Source organism: Podarcis melisellensis, assembly GCF_964234715.1.
Source record: "Podarcis melisellensis genome assembly, chromosome: Z".
Classification (NCBI taxonomy): domain Eukaryota; kingdom Metazoa; phylum Chordata; class Lepidosauria; order Squamata; family Lacertidae; genus Podarcis; species Podarcis melisellensis.
The window spans coordinates 9,607,423-9,626,552 of NC_138547.1; the positions used below are offsets into that span (position 1 = coordinate 9,607,423).

A 19,130-nucleotide genomic window follows, 5' to 3' on the forward strand; every position below is an offset into this window, starting at 1 on the left:
GATTGCAAACGTTGAATTTTTCTTTTTCTTTTTTGTTTTCTTTTTTTGTCTTTATGTACTATTTGAAATTCTAATAAATATCATTTAAAAAAAATGACTGTGAATATCTGCTTGGAATTGTGTGTAGGGGGTGTCATATACCCAATGATATTTTGCAGCTTTGCATCTTCTTAGTTTAGAGAAGTAATGTATGGAAGTGAGAGCTGGACCATAAAGAAGGCTGATCACTGAAAAATTGATGCTTTTGAATTATGGTGCTGGAGGAGACTCTTGAGAGTCCCATTGACTGCAAGAAGATCAAACCTATCCATTCTGAAGGAAATCAGCCCTGAGTGCTCACTGGAAGGACAGATCCTGAAGCTGAGGCTCCAAGACTTTGGCCACCTCATGAGAAGAGAAGACTCCCTGGAAAAGACCCTGATGTTGGGAAAGATGGAGGGCACAAGGAGAAGGGGACGACAGAGGACAAGATGGTGGGACAGTGTTCTCGAAGCTACCAGCATGAGTTTGACCAAACTGCGGGAGGCAGTGGAAGACAGGAGAGCCTGGCGTGCTCTGGTCCAGGGGGTCACGAAGAGTCGGACACGACTAAGCAACAACAACAGTTTAGAGAAAAGATGAGCAAGAGGGGACACGGTAGAAGTTTATTAAATTACACATGGCATGGAGAAAGTGGATAGAGAAAAGTTTTGCTCATAATGCTGGATAGAACTCATGGGCAGGTGGTGAAGCTGAATGTCAGAGGGTTCAGGAGAGGGAAAAAGACAGTACTTATTCATGCAGCTGCAGTCAGTGGCGGAGCTTCATGCTCCGGCACTGGAGGCGGAGAGCAGGTGGGGGCAGGGATGGTGTGCGTCCTGGGGCGGGAGGTGTTGCCTGCGGGGGCGTGGCACCAAGCGTGGGCGGGAGGTGGCCACGATGGAACCCCACCGGGATCATGTTTCTGGGGGCGGTGCGCTCCCCACGCTCCCTCTTCCTCTGCCACTGGCTGCAGTTATTATAATATATTTATTCATGCAGCACCTTTTCCCCTGACAGGGCCCCAAGGCAGCTTACAGATAAAATAAGAACACATTATTTAAACTATGGAACCCCATAGTTAAACTGCGGAACTCCCTCCTTCAAGAGCCAGTGATAGCCACCAGTTTGGATGGCTTTGGATAAGAGGGTTATATAAATTGATGAAAGATAAAGCTATCAATGGCTGCTAGCCATGGTGGCTATGTGGTGCAGTGGCTAGAGTGTTGGACTAGGTTCTGGTAGACTAGAGTTCAAAACCTCACTTGGTCATAAAGTGCACTGAGGGACTTTGGGCCATTCACTCTCACTCTCAGCCTAACCCACTTCACAAGGTTTGTTGTGGGGATTAAATGAGAAGGGAGAGAATAATAATAATTTATTATTTATACCCTGCCCATCTAGCTGGGTTTCCCCAGCCACTTTGGGAAGCTTCCAACAAAACACTAAAATACAATAACCTATTAAACATTAAAAGCTTCCTAAAACAAGGCTGCCTTTAGATGTCTTCTAAAAGTTTGGTAGTTATTTTTCTCTTTGACATCTGGTGGCAGGGCGTTCCACAGGGTAGGGGCCACTACCGAGAAGGCCCTCTGCCTTGTTCCCTGTAACTTGGCTTCTCGCAAGGAGGGAACCGCCAGAAGGCCCTCAGCGCTGGACCTCAGTGTCCGGGCAGAATGATGGAGGTGGAGATATACTGAACCGAGGCCGTTTAGGGCTTTAAAGGTCAGCACCAACACTTTGAATTGTGCTCGGGAATGTACTGGGAGCCAATGTAGTTCTTTCAAGACCGGTGTTATGTGGTCTCGGCGGCCACTCCCAGTCGCCAGTCCAGCTGCCGCATTCTGGATTAGTTGTAGTTTCTGGGTCACCTTCAAAGGTAGCCCCACATAGAGTGCATTGTAGTAGTCTAAGCGAGAGATAACCAGAACATGCAGCACTCTGGCGAGACAGTCCGTGGGAACTACGTACATTGAACTTTGGGAGGGAAAGGTAGGGTAAAATGCAAATAATACTGCTGCTGCTACTACATCTGAACAACAGTTGCTGGAAACTGTATGTGGGGAAAGTGATTTAGCACTCAGGCCCTACTTTCAGGCTTTCCATAGGCATCTGGGCAGCCCCTGTGAGAGCAGAAGGCAGGACTAGATGGGCCTTTTAGCTTGATCCAGCTGGTTCTCATTATGCTCTTATCTTGGAAACCAAAGATTATTTTTAGACAGTAATCAATGGTCCTAAATAACTTTAAAAATTAAGTTTAAGGACTTAACTTACAAAGAAATCATCTCATTATTGTTACGGTAATTACGGAAATTACGGAAGGGTAACAGTTAACAGTTACAAATATTATGCCTGAATGTATCCTTTCGATTTGACAGCTCAGGGAATATACTTAGCTTTATGAATCAGATAAAATCAACACCCAACACCATTTTGCCCTTGAAAAAAGGACTTTCCCCCCTGCCACCTCCCCAAGCCAGGATACACACCTCCTACCCCAGGAAACACCCAGAGGTGACAATTGCTGGTCTCATTGTTCTCCAAGGGAAGCCAAATCTCATCACCAGACTTGTCTCAGGCTTCAGACATGCAAAGGAGGTTCTATTGTACTTTGAGTGGTGGGACTTCAGAGGTGTTTGCCTATGCTAATCTTATACCTGGGTCTTTCTTTGATGTCTGCTTGTACCAATCTTCTACCAAGGACATTTCTGGACATGTTTGCCAAGGTTAAACTAGTGTAACTCCTTTCTACCCCATCCCTTTTGTCTCATGTCAGTGATGTTCCAATGATGTATCAATGTTGCTGTACGAACTGTATTCTGGGATATGGTGGGAATGTTTTAAAAGTCCTTGTCACCCCACCCTCGGGGTTCAAAATTCCTCTTTGAACCTGTTGCGCAATAAACTTTGGTCTACAGCTATTTGCTCCGGTTGGTGGCTGGACTCCTTCCTCTATTCCGCAGGGACCCGCAGGCTCTGCCCGACGAGCTGGGTGACTGAGCAGCCTCGCACCTAGATTTTTCTGTAACACTTCTAATGCATTTAATTTACAACAGATGCACTTTTTTGCTTGCTACTACTTTCCCCATTATATTTGTATTTTTGTTAAACTACAGAATTTCCCAATAAAACCCCCCTTTTTAAGGATGTGCGTGCTGGCCACGTCCCAGCCGCATTGGCTCCCCTGCCATCCAAGGGAAGGGTGTTCATGGCTAACACAGAGTGCACCCCTTTGCTTGGCTCACTCCCCCCCCTTTAAAGTTCACAGCTGCCAACACGCAAGGGGCTCAAATATTCCCACAAGTCTGCCCCTTCTCTACCAGCCTCCAAATTCCCCTAGGCCCAGGGCATCTCAAGGTAGTGGGTATATAGTGTCCTAGTGTGTTGATGTTAAAACAAGAAGCCATTACAACAGGTTTATGAAACAAGTTCTGGAGTTTACTAAAACAGAAAGAAGGACTTTTAAGACAAAGATATGCAATGCTTAAGTTACAGAAAACCATGATATTCTCTTTGGAGCAAAGAAAACCAAAATAAAGCAGATTAAAATGCAATCTACCCTCACTGGGCTTCCACAATGCATAACATATCAGACTCTCGGAAGAATCTTGCTCCTGAGTAACAACCCTTTATTTCCCTTGTTCCTTATCACATTGAGTTCCTCCAGGATGGCTTCCTGGTTAACATAGGCTCCCCTTGTCAACCTCATGCTCCACCCCTTGCCTTCCAGGTTCCACCCCTCACATACTTTTCATCAGGGCTGGCCCAATGCATTTTGGCACCTAAGGCAAACCACAAAATGGCATCCCCCCCCCCCCGGGGAAGAAGGGGTGAGTGAAGATCTACATCAGGAACAAGGCAAGGTGTGTGGAATCAAATCAGCCTTAACTGATGGTTGAAGTGGAATCAAAGGTTGTCAGTGGGGTAGGGGAAGGGGCCCGCTCAGAATCATGCCAGGTAGATGCAGAGCCCAGGAGACCTCAGAGGGCAGACCCACCATTTCCTTCTGGGTGGGGTGGAGAAGACCATCAGAGGCCACTGGAGAAGGCTGCCAAGGAGGCAGTACACCCAGCCCCCAAGTAGCACACCACAGCTGTGGCCGTTATGTATCCTTGAAGGTCGGATCTGTTGCCCCTGTGCATTTTGCCACCTGAAGCAGTTGCCTCACCTTGCCTCATGGGTGCACTGGCCCTGCTTGAGATGCCTCCCTTGACATCTGAGCCTCAGGGCATTCAGTAGCTTTGCAAGCTATCCCTGTAATTCTCAATGCACAAGCAAGAAAGATATGTTTGTATGACATGCAAGTCCATGCATGCAACAATATGCATCTGCCCTTGCAAAGAGTACAGTGAAGTCCAATTCCTTCATGGCTGCTGGGGCTGCGGGAGAGAAATAATGCAAAACAGAAAAAAAAGCTGAACAAGCAATTTCTGTCATTAGCCTGTATGCACAATTAGCAGAAGCAAAATGTAAGGTAGGGCAGCCGCAGAGCACATTATGCAAGCAAGAGAAGGGCAAGGGAAGAGGTGGGAGAGAGCATCTGCTTTGCATGCAGAGGCTCCCTGGTCCAATCCCCAACATTGGTTGGGAAAGGCTCCTTTCTGAAACTCCAGAGAGCAGTTGCAATAGATGGACCATTAGACGGACCTGGTTTAATAAACCAAACAAACAACCATTTGCCAAAATTAATGAAGGTTGCAGGATTGTTTCTCAGGACAAAGATTACCTAGAAAAATATTTTTGTGGTTGTACCTCAATATGGACAGATAATTCTTTCCTAATCCAAACTGGAGCTCCACAATGACACAAAATGTGAGGATTCACCCTCCAGAGATTCTTGCTTTGATCTCAGCCCTACCTTGATGCTTGACTGAACATTCCTTCTCATGGTGTCTAATCTCTACTCTTAGGGACTTCTTTCTTACACTTGGCAAAGAACAATCTTTGCAGGGAGACAGAAAAAGACTTGTAAAATTTCTCATTGGAAAAGTTGTAGATGAAGGGATCCAAGCAACAGTTGACCATGCTGAAAACTAAGGAGACATAATAAGCTATTTCTACATGGTACCGAAGCCCACAGGATGTCCAGTAATATCTCACAATCAAACCCACTGTCTGGCAGATGTGGAGGGGTGTAAAACAGATGCCAAAGATGACCAGAGTGATGGCAATCATCTGCTTGGACTTGGTCTTCATCACCTTGCCTCGAAGATTGGCTTGACTGATTTTAGCAATGTAGGCTCCCAACATCACATAGGACACCAGAGAGATGCCAAAGGGAATGAGGAAGCAGAAGATACCCAGGAAGATGCCATAGGCTAGGTAGAGATAGGTCAGTTCTGACTGGTAGATGCTCAGGCACTTGACCGAGTTGCCGATGACTGAAGTCTTGAGGAAAAAGAAGAGTGGAAGCCCCTGCAGGAAGAGGAAAGCCCAGAAGACCAAGACCAGCTTTTTCAAGGCAGACTTCTTCCTCCAGAGGGTCTTGGCGTTGTAGTGGACAATGGCTTGGTACCTGTGGATGCTGATGAGCATGAGGAAGTAGATGCTTCCATACAGGTGGGTGCTGAGCAGGAAGACTTGAAGCTGGCAGACAAACTGCCCAAAGGGCCAGTGGTTTCCCAAGCTGAAATAGGCCACCATCAATGGCATGACCGGAAGGACAATGATGTCTACCAAGGCCAGGTTGAACTGAAGCATGATGCCAGAATTCCAGCGCTTGATGGCAAACCAGAAGATCCAGAGGCTGATGCTGTTGAAGACCAACCCGCCCACTGAGAGGATGCCCCAAAGGATTGGGATGGAAAAGTGGAGCTCCCACGGCAGGCATTGTGTCACGTTGGTGGTGTTCATTATGTGACGAAGGCAGGTGGCTCCAGATGCTTTGGAAGAGAGGTCCACACGACTGCTCGTCCAGGAAGAAAAGAGGAGAAACAAAAGACAGGTTTTCAGTTCCCTGCCACTTCCTAGAAGATATGGTTCAACTGTGTCCTTTCTGTTGTGTAGTTGTGTTGTGCTGTGTGTCCCCCACCCCCTTTTGTATGTTGTAGGTGAAGGTACATTTCCTTTTAAGGTCTTCTAATATGTCCTCAGACAACGGGAAACAACCCCAAAAGGTGGAACCTGTTGTTCATTTCATGACCTTTGCGGTGTTCTCAGAAATTATCTGGTCCTTCAAATGCTAGAGAAATCTGAGAGCGTCTTTAAAACTAGGGCACTTCAATTAGAACACTTGTTTATTGAGCATTTGTCCTGATTTGTGTGCAGAAAAACTAAGAAGAGCCCTGCTGGATCAGGCCAGTGGCCCAGCTAGCCCAACAACCTGTTCTCACAGTGGCTAGCCAGACGTCCCAATGCCAAGCCTGCAGAGCAGGACCTGTGCGCAACAGTTCAGATTTGATGACAATTGCCATTTTTGGAGCATGCATTCACATTTGTTTGCACAGAGGCTAGATGAAGCTGTGTCAAAGCAAATGTTATCCCAGACTTTGCAGTGCATTTTCTAATTTCGAGGGGGAGTGGGTTTGCCATGTGAGAGCTCCCAATGGGCTCTAAATGTGCAACATACTAGCCATGAAGGCTATGATCTGCCTGCACAGCCAGAAGCAGCAGTGCTTCCAATTGCCGATTGCTAGAGACCACAGGTGGAGAGAAGGCTCTTGTGCTCAGGTCCTGCTTGTGAGTTTCCTATAGAGGCTTATAGAAAGTTCAGGCTTTAGGGTGAGGGGTGGGATGATGATGATGATGATGAACCATTGTTCTGCCCGGACACTGAGGTTCAGTGCAGAGGGCCTTCTGGCGGTTCCCTTGCTGTGAGAAGCCAGGTGACAGAGAACCAGGCAGAGGGCCTTCTCGGTAGTGGCACCCACCTGTGAAATGCCCTCCCACCAGATGTCAAAGAGAAAAACAACTACCAGTCTTTTAGAAGACATCTGAAGGCAGCCCTGTTTAGGGAAGCTTTTAATGTTTAACAGACTATTGTATTTTAATATTCTGTTGGAAGCTGCCCAGAGTGTCTGAGGAAACCCAGCCAGATGGTTGGGGTATAAATAAATAAATCATCATCATCATCATCATCCAGGTCTGAAAAGAGGCACATTGTCAGGGAGCCAGCCAGAAATAAATCACACAAAGTAAGTGAAGTTAACTCGTTATTAAAAGAAACAGTCTTCTCAGGGGAGGCACGCCTAATGAACACAGCAACTCTTCACGATAGGTCTCGCCCCTGTGAGGCAGTTGTGTCTCCTCGTCCTCCCAGTCCTTCCCAAACAACCTGAGACTACACCGGTGCACCTGTTCCTCTTGCCTCATACCTTTCCCAGTCCTGGGAGACCAAGGTGGGAAGAGAGCTTGTCACAGCAGGAGAGGGAGACCCTCCTGGCTTCTTCACCAGCCTGACTCATCTCTGCCTCTTGGCCTCCCTCCTCTCCAGCTTCCTCCTCTGTTTCTGATTCGGGACCTCTCTCTGCTACAGACCCTTCAGCTGCCGACACCACCTCCTCCCAGGCTCCCCCTCTAACCACTCATCATCATTCCACCACCAATCCATGAGCTCTGAGCCTTTTTCTCTTGGGGGTTCCCCAGCTGTTTTCTCTCACCATTCCTCTGAGTCTAGCCAGTCTATGACACATGGACACTGGCGTCTTGAATGATGTAAATACACTCCCAAAGACAAAAGGCTGGTTTTCTTTTCTTCCTATTTCTAAAAAGGTGTTTTATTCTACTATAAATAACATTAAACAAACCTTAAAGGATTGGGGGTTGAGGCAACAAGAGCATTCTTACTCCTTGCCTGCCTATACTACATTATGGTTTCCCATTGGCTAGTTTTCTGCTTTCTTTAAAAAGAATACACACACAAACATTAGTTACATCCCACCCTTCCTTCACGGAAGATCCACACCTCTCACTGGCCCTACCTTGCACCCTCACTGCACCCTCCTTGAGTATTTTTGCTTGGTTGGGATGTGTCCTTCAACTGTGATCATGCCTCTTGCTTGTCTGGACAGAGACTAGAGAGAAGTGACTATATGTAGACCCTAGGTCACATTACTCCATACCTTTAAAGCACATGGAGTCATAGGATTTCAGAGTTGGAAGGGAACCCAAAGGTCATCTAGTCCAACCCACTGCAATGCAGGGATTTCCCCAGCATCCTCTTTCCAAGCAGGCCTGGTGCCCCAGGACACTTCTAATGCACAAAGAACCCTTTAATGTCTGACACCAGCAGCTGGGATTTAGGAGGTATACTGGCCTTGCACGTGGCTTCTCTTAAAGAAGCTTGGGAACTGCAGGTTGTTACAGGTGCTGGGAATTGTAGCTCAGTGTGGCATAATCTACAGCTCCTACAGGAAATCAGAAGACAATAGGAGGTGGGGAGCATGGCTGGTTGCATTGTATTTATAAAATGCTCTTGTGTTAAAGGCTAACTGCACTAGTATATACATTTTTTTTGTCCAATGTTGTGTTTAATTAAACAGAGAAAGGAAGACTTTACTTTTAAAACAGTGTAGTAAAAGCTATTGTGGACCACACCATACATTTAAATCACATGCAACACAAATTTAAAACACATTACTTTCACCAAAGAAGCCTGAGAACTGTAGTTTGTTACAGGCGCTGGGAATTGTCGCTCAATGTGGAGTAAATTACAGTACCCAGGATTCTTGAGGCGAAGCCATGTGCTTTAAGTATACGGTGTGTGTGTGTGTGTGTGTGTGTGTGTGTCTGTCTGTCTCTGTGTCTCTATGTTTGTGTCATATGTAACAGCTTCAATTTTGCAATCCTTAATTTGGTGATTCAATCCCATTACAAAATAGTGACAGACTGCCCAACACATTTCCCTAGTTCTCTACTGTTATGTACTGAGCTGAATCCTAGAACAATAGGATCCAGAATGCAGCAGTCTGATTGGTCCACAGCAGCCACCCAATCCACCTCCAGGTGGAACTGAATCAGCGACCTGATTGGCCTGCAGGAGCAGCCAATCAGGCTTCTGGAGGAAGTGATTCCACAACCTGATTGGCCTACAGGAGCAGCCCGGAATTAGCCAATCACGCGGGGCCCATTGTGTAATTAATGTATATATAGCTAGACGTTTTGGGGAAAGTTTCATTCATTGCTACTATGAGCTGAATAAAGAGCATGAAATTTACACTTGACTCCGAGTATATTTCATCTACAGTGCTGCTATTTCCCCCCCTGCTGAGGATAGGGAGAAAGAGAAGGAACAGATGTGTGTGAGACATGTTTGGTACAAGACTGTATACATGTGTTTCTTTAACTCCATTGCAGTCAGTGGCGCCATCAGGACTGAATTTTAGGTCAGATGCTCAGGGCCCCCACTTAGCATATAACAAGAAGAAGCCCCCCCCCCTCACAATGCAGCAGAGCTGGCTTGCCACATTTTGAAGTACACAAAGCAACACACATTACCATAGAGAGTCTCCTTGCTGCTCCCTGTAAGGCATTGAGTCCAGGCTCAAATATTGCCCACACACAACACTGATTTCAGTTCCCTAATTATGACCACCTGGGTTCCCTATTTCCAAAATCCATTTCCTCTGTGACATATTCTCCTGCAAGCCAGAACAGAAGCAGGAAATCAAATAGGGGTATGTACTTCCTGAAATCCATGCCCACCTCTGAGCCAAAACAAAACTGGCCTATTGGCAACTTGCATGGAAGTGGGCAGTCTTTGGCCCTATGGATGTTTCTGAACCACAACTCCCACCAGCCCCAGCAAGCACAGCCAATGGTCAGGGCTGATGCAGGTTGTAGTTCAGCAACAACTAGAGGGCAAAATATTCCCCATATTGGAATTACGGTAGATCTTCGCTTTTTGCTTTCAGACCTCTATCTAATTATCTGTGCCTAAGGGAAGCTTGGGGACGTGGGTTGCGCTGTGGGTTAAACCACAGAGCCTAGGACTTGCCAATCAGAAGGTCGGCGGTTCAAATCCTTGTGAGGGGGTGAGCTCCCGTTGCTCGGTCCCTGCTCCTGCCAACCTAGCAGTTCGAAAGTATGTCAAAGTGCAAGTAGATAAATAGGTACCACTCCAGCAGGAAGGTAAACGGTGTTTCCATGCACTGCTCTGGTTTGCCAGAAGCGGCTTAGTCCTGCTGGCCACATGACCCGGAAGCTGTATGCCGGTTCCCTCGGAGAGTAAAGTGAGATGAGCGCCGCAACCCCAGAGTCGGCCACGACTGGACCTAATGGTCAGGGGTCCCTTTACCTTTAAGGGAAGGTTGGGGGGCTGCTTTTGCCTCTGGCCCAGCCCACCACTGCTCTGCAGCCCCTAACATTTGTTCAGAAAGGAATGTGACACCCCTGGATTGAAAAATGTCCCCCACCCCTGAGTTAAACCATTGTTTCCCATTGCATCAAAATGCAAGAATTATCGGTTTGGTGCAACCCAGAAACAGAACCTTCTAATTTCCTCCATTCATGCATAGAGGAAGCAGCAGAAGGAACTTGCAAGATAAGGGCTTGTGCCATTGCTTGTGATCTGGACCAGTAAGTCACAAACTGGTGTGACTGTGAAGCAAATCTAATGGCCTTAAAACAGGACTGGGGAAACAGCTGTCCTCTTGATGTTGTCCTCCAGCTCCCAGCAGTCAACATCTGGGGGGCCACCCGTTCCCCACCATTCCATCTGAAGAGCTGATCAACAAGATTTAGTGTTTGTAAATTTAAAAAAAACACATATCCAGGGCTTCCCAAGTGTTCTGCAAAAACATCATTTTAAAAAGCCAGGGCTGTGACAATGAAAAAACCCTAAAAGAGTCGTGTGACAATGTAATAACTAAGTGGTGTTCAGCCCAACCTGACTTGTTTAGTTAGAAGCAAGTCCTGTTGTGCTCAGTGAGGCTTGCTGCTGAGTAAGCATGCATAATACCACATCTTAATGGCAGAAGAGACATAGCAAGCTGCAGTGAATTTTTTTATTTTTTTGCAGGTGAACAGTTAGGACCAGAGGTGCCAGCTTGTGAGGGCAATTGGTGGGGGTGTTGTTGCACATGTGACATTGCGATATCCTGGCATTGTGCAAATGGACAACATGCCTCCTTCTCTAAGCCAGGCAGAAGCTTCCCTGGTTTTGGGAAGGAGTAGACCTGCCAGAATGCTATTTGCAGAAATAAATGGGTCCCACGGTAGCTTTCCTGTGGTTTGACAAGCCACAGCCCTAGAAATTTCTCACCGTTATTTCCTCTACTGGGCTTGGTTTCTTGAGAACAATCAAGCATCGTCAGTCACAGGAAAATAAGGTTGAGGCAGAATGACAGCAGCCCATGATGCTCACACGAGGCTCATGCAAGGAGGGAGGTACCTGTGGGCATGATGAGCATGGATGCTTCCTTGGTGCGCATTGGGGTCCTTGGGGTCCATTGCTTCATGTCTGGGGACAAGTGGGGCCTTTGCACCTCCCTTAGGATTTGGCCTGGCCGCCTCTGGTCTTTGTCCCTCTCTCTTGCCATCCTAGGTAAGCCAGTAAAAGGTAAAGGGACCCCTGACCATTAGGTCCAGTAGTGGCCGACTCTGGGGTTGTGGCGCTCATCTCGCTCTCTAGGCCGAGGGAGCCGGCATACAGCTTCTGGGTCATGTGGCCAGCATGACTATGCCGCTTCTGGAAAACCAGAGCAGTGCATGGAAACGCCGTTTACCTTCCCGCCAGAGTGGTACCTATTTATCTACTTGCACTTTGACTTGCACTGCTAGGTGGGCAGGAGCAGGGACCGAGCAAAAGGAGCTCACCCCGTCGCGGGGATTCGAACCGCCGACCTTCTGATTGGCAAGTCCTAGGCTCTGTGGTTTAACCCACAGTGCCAGTGGTGGCTGACAAAAACTGGGGTGATTCATCCAGGGTTGGGGTGGGACAGGAACTACTGATTTTTTTAAAAAATACTTTTTTTTTAACAAGAGCAATAATCAGAGCCCTGCTGAATCAGCCCAAGGAAGACCCTTCTAGTCTACTATCCTGCCTGTCAGGATGCTAAAGGTGAGAGCTGTGTGCAGGGTATTGACCAAAGGTGGACAAACTAGTCCAGATGGAGAATGACCATTCCCCCACTAGAGGTACTACCGCTCCCCTAACACCCATACAATGAATAGTTACCTGAAAAGGCATGGTCATAACGAAAAGTTAAGCCAGAGGTCAAATCATAGCCAGTTACTAACTGGGTCGAAATGAATCTGTGTGTGTTTGTGTGTGTTTATTTCACAACATTTATACACAGCTTGATTGTAATAAAACCTCTAAGACGGTTTACAGGAAAAAACTAAAATTAAAATTATCGACAAAATATATTTAAAAACAGGTAATTAGAAACCTTTTAAAAACAGTTAAGATCAGCATTAAACTAAAAAGAGACTAAAACATGTCAGCTCATCCTCTATGTGTCTGGGTAGGCTTGCTTGCTTGCTTTAATAACATTGTTTTAAGCAAGCACTGAAAACAGAACAGTGAAAATGCGTGTCTAATGCCAACAGGCAGGGAGTTCCAAAGTGTAAGTGCTGCTACACTGAAAGAAGAATTCCTTAGAAGTGCACAATGGGTATTACGGTACGTGGCACCTGTACTAGTACCCGTTCTGCAGATCGAAGCTTTCGAGTGGTGTAAGGTGAATCCCACAAATAAACTGACCCCAGGCTGTTAATGGCTTCTCACACGAATAATAACAGCTGAACTTGGCCCAGTAGCGAGTGAGCAACCGTTGCAGGTGTCTGAGCAGAGATGTTATAGGCAGACAGAAGCAGGTCACATTCTGACAGCAACTTTGCTGCAGCATTCTGCACCAATTGCAGCTTCTGGATCAAGTACTGTACAAGGGAAGCTGTATGTAGAGTGTGTTGCAGACTTGGCCCCATAACAGAGCCAGGTCTGCAAACCAAAGCGGGATTTCTTTGTGGGAAGTGGATTGCTGTTTCCCTTTCCCTCTCCTTCTGTACAACCAGATTGCAAACTGGTTTCTCTATGTACCCTACTGAGTAAAGATAAAGATGTTCTGCTTCCCCCTTTCACAATATTTGCCAATATAGGAGATAGTCAAACAGTGCTCCAGAGCCTGCTGTTTCCTCTTAACTGTGCACAATGAATCAAGCAGCCAGGAGCCATGAACGTGAAGAGCATTCTGCTTATTTGCCAACCACCTGGCAAGTCTTAAAACTTAATAGGTATGCTGCTGATGCCTCACTTTTTAAAGAAAATATACCTGTGGTTAAAACTGGAGGTCACATTCATGTGGCAGTTCATTCCATTTCCCTATCTTAATTTTCACATTATATTTGAGCTTTCACACAATGTAAAAGCCATTTCTGGGAAGCAAATGGACTGTAGCTCATGTTTAGTGCTCACGTCTATGTTATCTGATTGCAGAAAGTATCTCTATGCAGCCCTCAGAAGTAAAGTGAGGAAATTTGGGGCAGCTTACCAGTTCCTTCCTGCCATTTTAATGGGAGAGTCACAGGGGAAGAGAAGCAAGCTTGTGCAGACAGGGTGGGGGAGCAGCAATGTTGACCACCGATGTTCATTGGTGTGAATGAAATTTAACATGACATGTCAGCATATTGGTCTAATGCAACGGGTACCACAGTGTGAAAGGAGTGTAGAAAACAGTGTAGAAAACACGAGAGAGGAGCTAGCATTATAAGGAAGACTAATGCAATATTCCCCATTCCCCTAAGTCTCTTTACCCTCCAACTCAGAAACAGAAACTCTCATGAGTCTGAGTGTGCATATTATTAAGAATTTCACATTGAAAGCTGATTTCTGTTCCTTTTTCTTTGCTTATTTATATCCTCTGATTTTATTTAGTTCGGCCTCGATGGTAGCATATTTCAATAAAAGTCTGTATACAGATAAAAAAACCCCCAAAAGGCCAGAAATACAACCATAAAACCATAAAACACTATGCAGCTGCAGCAAGTTAAGATCCCTATCAACTATACTTTAACACAGGGATATATTTTTTTGTTTATCAAGGCTGGGGTTTGGGTGTGTGTTTGTGTTTTGCTAAGAGATGTGTTGCTTGCTGCATGTTTGTGCCTTGCTTTTCCTCCCAGGAACTCAGGGCTGTGGATCTTGTCTTCCCCTCCCCACTTTTTATGGTCACAGCACCCCTGCGAGGTAGGCTAGGCTGAGAGTTGGTAATACTGTCCCCGAAACTGTGAAACTGCTTTGCTTGTGGTTATTTATCAGGCAATTTGGGGTCTAGTAAAGGGACCCCTGGCCATTAGGTCCAGTTGTGGCCGACTCTGGGGTTGTGGCGCTCATCTCGCTTTATTGGCCGAGGGAGCCGGCGTACAGCTTCTGATCATGTGGGCAGCATGACTAAGCCACTTCTGGCGAACCAGAGCAGCACACGGAAACACCGTTTACCTTCCCGACGGAGCGGTACCTATTTATCTACTTGCACATTGACGTGCTTTTGAACTGCTATGTTGGCAGGAGCAGGGACCGAGCAACGGGAGCTCACCCCGTTGCGGGGATTCGAACTGCCAACCTTCTGATCGGCAAGTCCTAGGCTCTGTAGTTTAACCCACAGCGCCACCCACGTTCCATGGGGTCTGGTAGTTTGCTGTAAATATCACATGTTGCATTTAAGCTGCTTTTCTGGCTTTGTGCGTGTTTATTTTTCTTTTCATGATCTGTGAATGGCGCTATATCTTTGTAACTTGCTTTTCTTCCCAGATGCTGATAGTTGTGTACATTATCCTTCCCACCTTCATATTTGCAACAGCCCTATGAGGTAGGTAGAGTTAACATATGTATATAAGCAGCAGTTCTTGTCAATAGATTGCTGGCACAATCCACATAGAGTTTATGTGGCTTAGATCATGTCAGTATCCCAGCACCTGACAATATCTAACATTGCTTACAACCCCATAGTGTTTTATCTTTTACCTTTCCTTTTCCGAAGGACATTTTCTCACTTGGACACCAATAATCCTCTTAGGGAATTGGAAAAGAGCCTGTGAAATTTCTCGTTGGCAAAGTTGTAGATGAAGGGATCCAAGCAACAGTTGACCATGCTGAAGACCAAAGAAATGTAATAGGTGACTTCTATGTGGTACAGAACCTTGCAGGACACGCCATGATATCTCACAATGGAAGCCATGGACCCACAGATGTGGAGGGGTGTGAAGCAGGTGGCAAAGATGACCAGAGCAATGGTGATCATCTGCTTCGACTTGGTCTTCATTACTTGGCCTCGAAGATTGGCTTGACTGATTTTAGCAATGTAGGCTCCCAACATCACGTAGGACACCAGAGAGATGCCAAAGGGAATGAGGAAGCAGAAGATACCCAGGAAGATGCCATAGGCTAGGTAGAGATAGGTCAGTTCTGACTGGTAGATGCTCAGGCACTTGACCGAGTTGCCGATGACTGAAGTCTTGAGGAAGAAGAAGAGTGGAAGCCCCTGCAGGAAGAGGAAAGCCCAGAAGACCAAGACCAGCTTTTTCAAGGCAGACTTCTTCCTCCAGAGGGTCTTGGCGTTGTAGTGGACAATGGCTTGGTACCTGTGGATGCTGATGAGCATGAGGAAGTAGATGCTTCCATACAGGTGGGTGCTGAGCAGGAAGACTTGAAGCTGGCAGACAAACTGCCCAAAGGGCCAGTGGTTTCCCAAGCTGAAATAGGCCACCATCAATGGCATGACCGGAAGGACAATGATGTCTACCAAGGCCAGGTTGAACTGAAGCATGATGCCAGAATTCCAGCGCTTGATGGCAAACCAGAAGATCCAGAGGCTGATGCTGTTGAAGACCAACCCGCCCACTGAGACGATGCCCAAAATTACTGGGAGGGCAAAGTGGATCCCCTCTGGCTGGCATTGTGTCACGTTGGTGGTATTCATTCGGTGAAGGAGACAGGTGGCCTAGGTAGAGTTGTCCGCACACGTTCCAATTCAGAATACAGAGTCGGCAAGCAGGAGGAATGATAATTTGCTTGTGGTAGGTGATGTCAGCTGCTAGCAGTGCCCTTCTGTCGCAGCCCTGAAAGTGTAGCCGAGGTGGGGCCCTTCTCCCCTGCCCATTTCCTATTTTTCTCAGGGCTTCTTCTGAGTCAGTTTCACACCCAAAAGAAAGACTGAAACTTGTATTGCTTCTCTTGCACAGAAATCTGGCACTGACACTTCAAGTCTTTCGGTTTTTGTTTTTATTTCAGAGAGTTTAACACTGAACTTTAAAAGCATGGGGCTGAGTCCATCTAAGGCCACATCTGCATTATACGTACATTTAAAGCATCACCATACCACTTTAAATATTCCCCCCAAAGAGTCCTGGGGACTGTAGTTTGTTCAGAGTGCTGGGAGTTGTTAGGGGACCCCCTATTCCCCTTCACAGAGCTGCAATTGCCAGTTTCCTGAGGAAAAGGATTGACTCTTAAAACATTATGGGAATGGTAGCTCTGCATGGGGCGTAGGGGGTTTCCTAAGAAGAAGAAGAAGAGTTTGGATTTGATATCCCGCTTTATCACTACCCGAAGGAGTCTCAAAGCAGCTAACATTCTCCTTTCCCTTCCTCCCCCACAACAAACACTCTGTGAGGTGAGTGGAGCTGAGAGACTTCAGAGAAGTGTGACTGGCCCAAGGTCACCCAGCAGCTGCATGTGGAGGAGCGGGGAAGCGAACCCGGTTCACCAGATTACGAGTCCACCGCTCTTAACCACTACACCACACTGGCTCTCAATATTAGCTCTCAATAATATAAGAACTCTCAGCATTCTGAACAAATTACACTTCCCATAATCCTTTTGGCAGGGAAGCCATGACTGTTGGCAACGATGTGATACTGTTTTAAATGTACAGCGCTGAAAACACCTGTCATCCTAAAATGTCACCTGAGTTGAATTTCTCCTCCATCCCTACCTATGATTACTAATGACGTTGCGCAGTGTCAAAATTGCACTTGGTTACAACCATTCCCCTGTGCACCCACACTTCTCAGTCGCCCAGGTCCTGATGCATAGAATCATAGAATTGTAGTGCTGAAAAACTGGAAGGGACCACAAGGGTCATTCTAGTTCAACCCCCGCAATGCAGGAAACTTTTGCCCAACATAGCGCCTAAACCAATGACCCTGAGATTAAGAGTCTCATATTCCACCAGCTGAGCTACCCCAGTACAGATGGAGAGGTTGAAGTGCCAAGTACCAGCAAAGATGGTGGAGCCCACTGGAATTGGTAGGACAGGAGAAAGGGATCCCTGGTGGCGCCGGAGATAATGAGTGGCAAAGTCAACTCATTCTGCTTTCGTTCTTATCCTCCTTCCTGCTGAGTTCACTTATTTACTTAATTATTGCACTAATATTCCATGCTTTTCTCCAAGGAGCTCAAGGTGGCATATGTGGCTCCCCCCCTCTTTGTGTAATCCCCACAACAACCCTGGGAGACAGGTTAGACTGGGGGGCAGTGACTGGCCCAAGGCCACCCAGTAACTTCATGGCTGTGTGGGGGATTTGAACCCTGGTCTCCCCCAGCTCCCAGCCTGGGTAGGCAACCTAAGGCCTGGGGGCCAGATGCGGCCCAATTGCCTTCTAAATCTGGTCCGCGGACAGTCCAGGATTCAGCGTGCTTTTACATGAGTAGAATGTGTCCTTTTATTTAAAATGCATCTCTGGGTTATTTGTGGGGCATAGGAATTGGTTCACTCCCCCCCCCCCAATATAGTCCAGCCCCCCACAAGGTCTGAGGGACAGTGGACCGGCCCCCTGCTGAAAAAGTTTGCTGACCCCTGCTCTAACCACTTCACCACAGTGTCTCTCCAGTTCTACAGTGGCAGCACTAAGGAGGAGGAAGCTGATAGGCATTGTCTGCCCCAGACAGGTTTTAAATAGGCAGGCAGGCAGGCAGGCGACAGCTAGCTAAGAGCAAGCTGAGGGTAGATGGAGTATAGGGCACTGCCCCATTTGTCCTAACAGGGCAAACTCAGCAGCACACAGTTCTCACCCTGTTTTGCGTTGTGAAGCATGCGAACCATGCCCCACAGTGGAGGGGATATTTCTTATACAATTAAGCTTAGTTAATAATCCAAAGTATTCCTACAGTGGCCTTGTATAAATATTCCTCATTGACTCAGCACTTTATTTCTATGCTTCTCTTTACTGGTGGCTGGTCTTGTCATGCTTCTTTGTACTTTGTATGGTTTAAATTGATAAAAAATTTAATTAAGAACAAAGTGACCTGGAAGACTTCTCCTGTGAGCTGAGCCAAGCCTGCTGCTTATGCAAGTACCAGTAGCTATGAGAATGGGTTAAGCCAGGTTGGGGAAACTCTCTCCAGGCCATGCTCCTTGCTGCTCCTATTTTGCCTCCTGAATGTTTCTGTTTGACTGGAATGTGCCTTTGAACCCTCTTGTTGAGGATAGGGGTGTGTGTTTGTGTGAGAGAGTGGAAACCGGCCTACTGTATGAAGGGAAAATATACATTAAGTGCTCCACCTGCTTTTGCCTGGCATGTGGCTCTTGGAAAATTGCCTGGAAGGGGATTGGCCCTTGGGCTGAAAAAGCTTTCCACCTATGGGTTAAAGAGTGAAACACTGAGCCTTGGGTGGTGGTCAATCAGGTGTTCAACAAGCTATCTGTTTGGGCTGATTACCTGGGAGTGCAAGTACTTTGAGGGTCACGGTAGATGGTTAGTGGATTGCAATCATTATTGGGTGGGGGGCGCAGATCATATTCTTTGAAGTTTTCACGAGAAAGGAGGGTGAGCTCTCTCTAGCTGGCGGGAGCAGATCTTCTACTTAGGGGCAGTCACCTGAACCCTTTGGCCTATTGCCGCAAAGAAGACTCCTAAGACGAATCTCCAACTCCCCTCAATCAACCAGAGCTTAATGAGAGTGCACAATTTAATTCTTGGCCCCAACATACTTCCAGTTCTTAGCTGGAGATCCATTGTGGGCTCCAGTCCTGACATGAGCTGTGCAGTACTTAAGTACGAAGTACTTAATTTATTAAATAAATAAAGAGGTAACCTTTAAAAATATTTGGCAAGATTTGTGGGGGGGGGTGCATCCCCCCTCTCAAGTGAGCATGCACAAATTCATCATTATCAGCCTTCACAAGTCAGAAATTTCGGATCCCTCACCCATCGCAAGCTAAAACAAGCAGGGA

At 46.7% G+C, this 19,130-nt stretch overlaps 1 protein-coding gene across 1 annotated transcript; it reads right to left on the reverse strand.

Moving 5' to 3' along the window:
• Window positions 1-3,755: 3,755 nt before the first annotated feature.
• LOC309362352 (uncharacterized protein) lies at window positions 3,756-15,966 on the reverse strand. Its single transcript, XM_081897999.1, has 3 exons — window positions 14,950-15,966; window positions 7,230-7,342; window positions 3,756-6,083 (listed from the first exon to the last, which is right to left on the reverse strand). Exons 1-3 carry the CDS (start codon window positions 15,873-15,875, stop codon window positions 4,912-4,914), a joined length of 2,211 nt encoding a protein of 736 aa, XP_081754125.1. The 5' UTR covers window positions 15,876-15,966; the 3' UTR covers window positions 3,756-4,911.
• Between the last annotated feature and the right edge of the window lie 3,164 nt (window positions 15,967-19,130).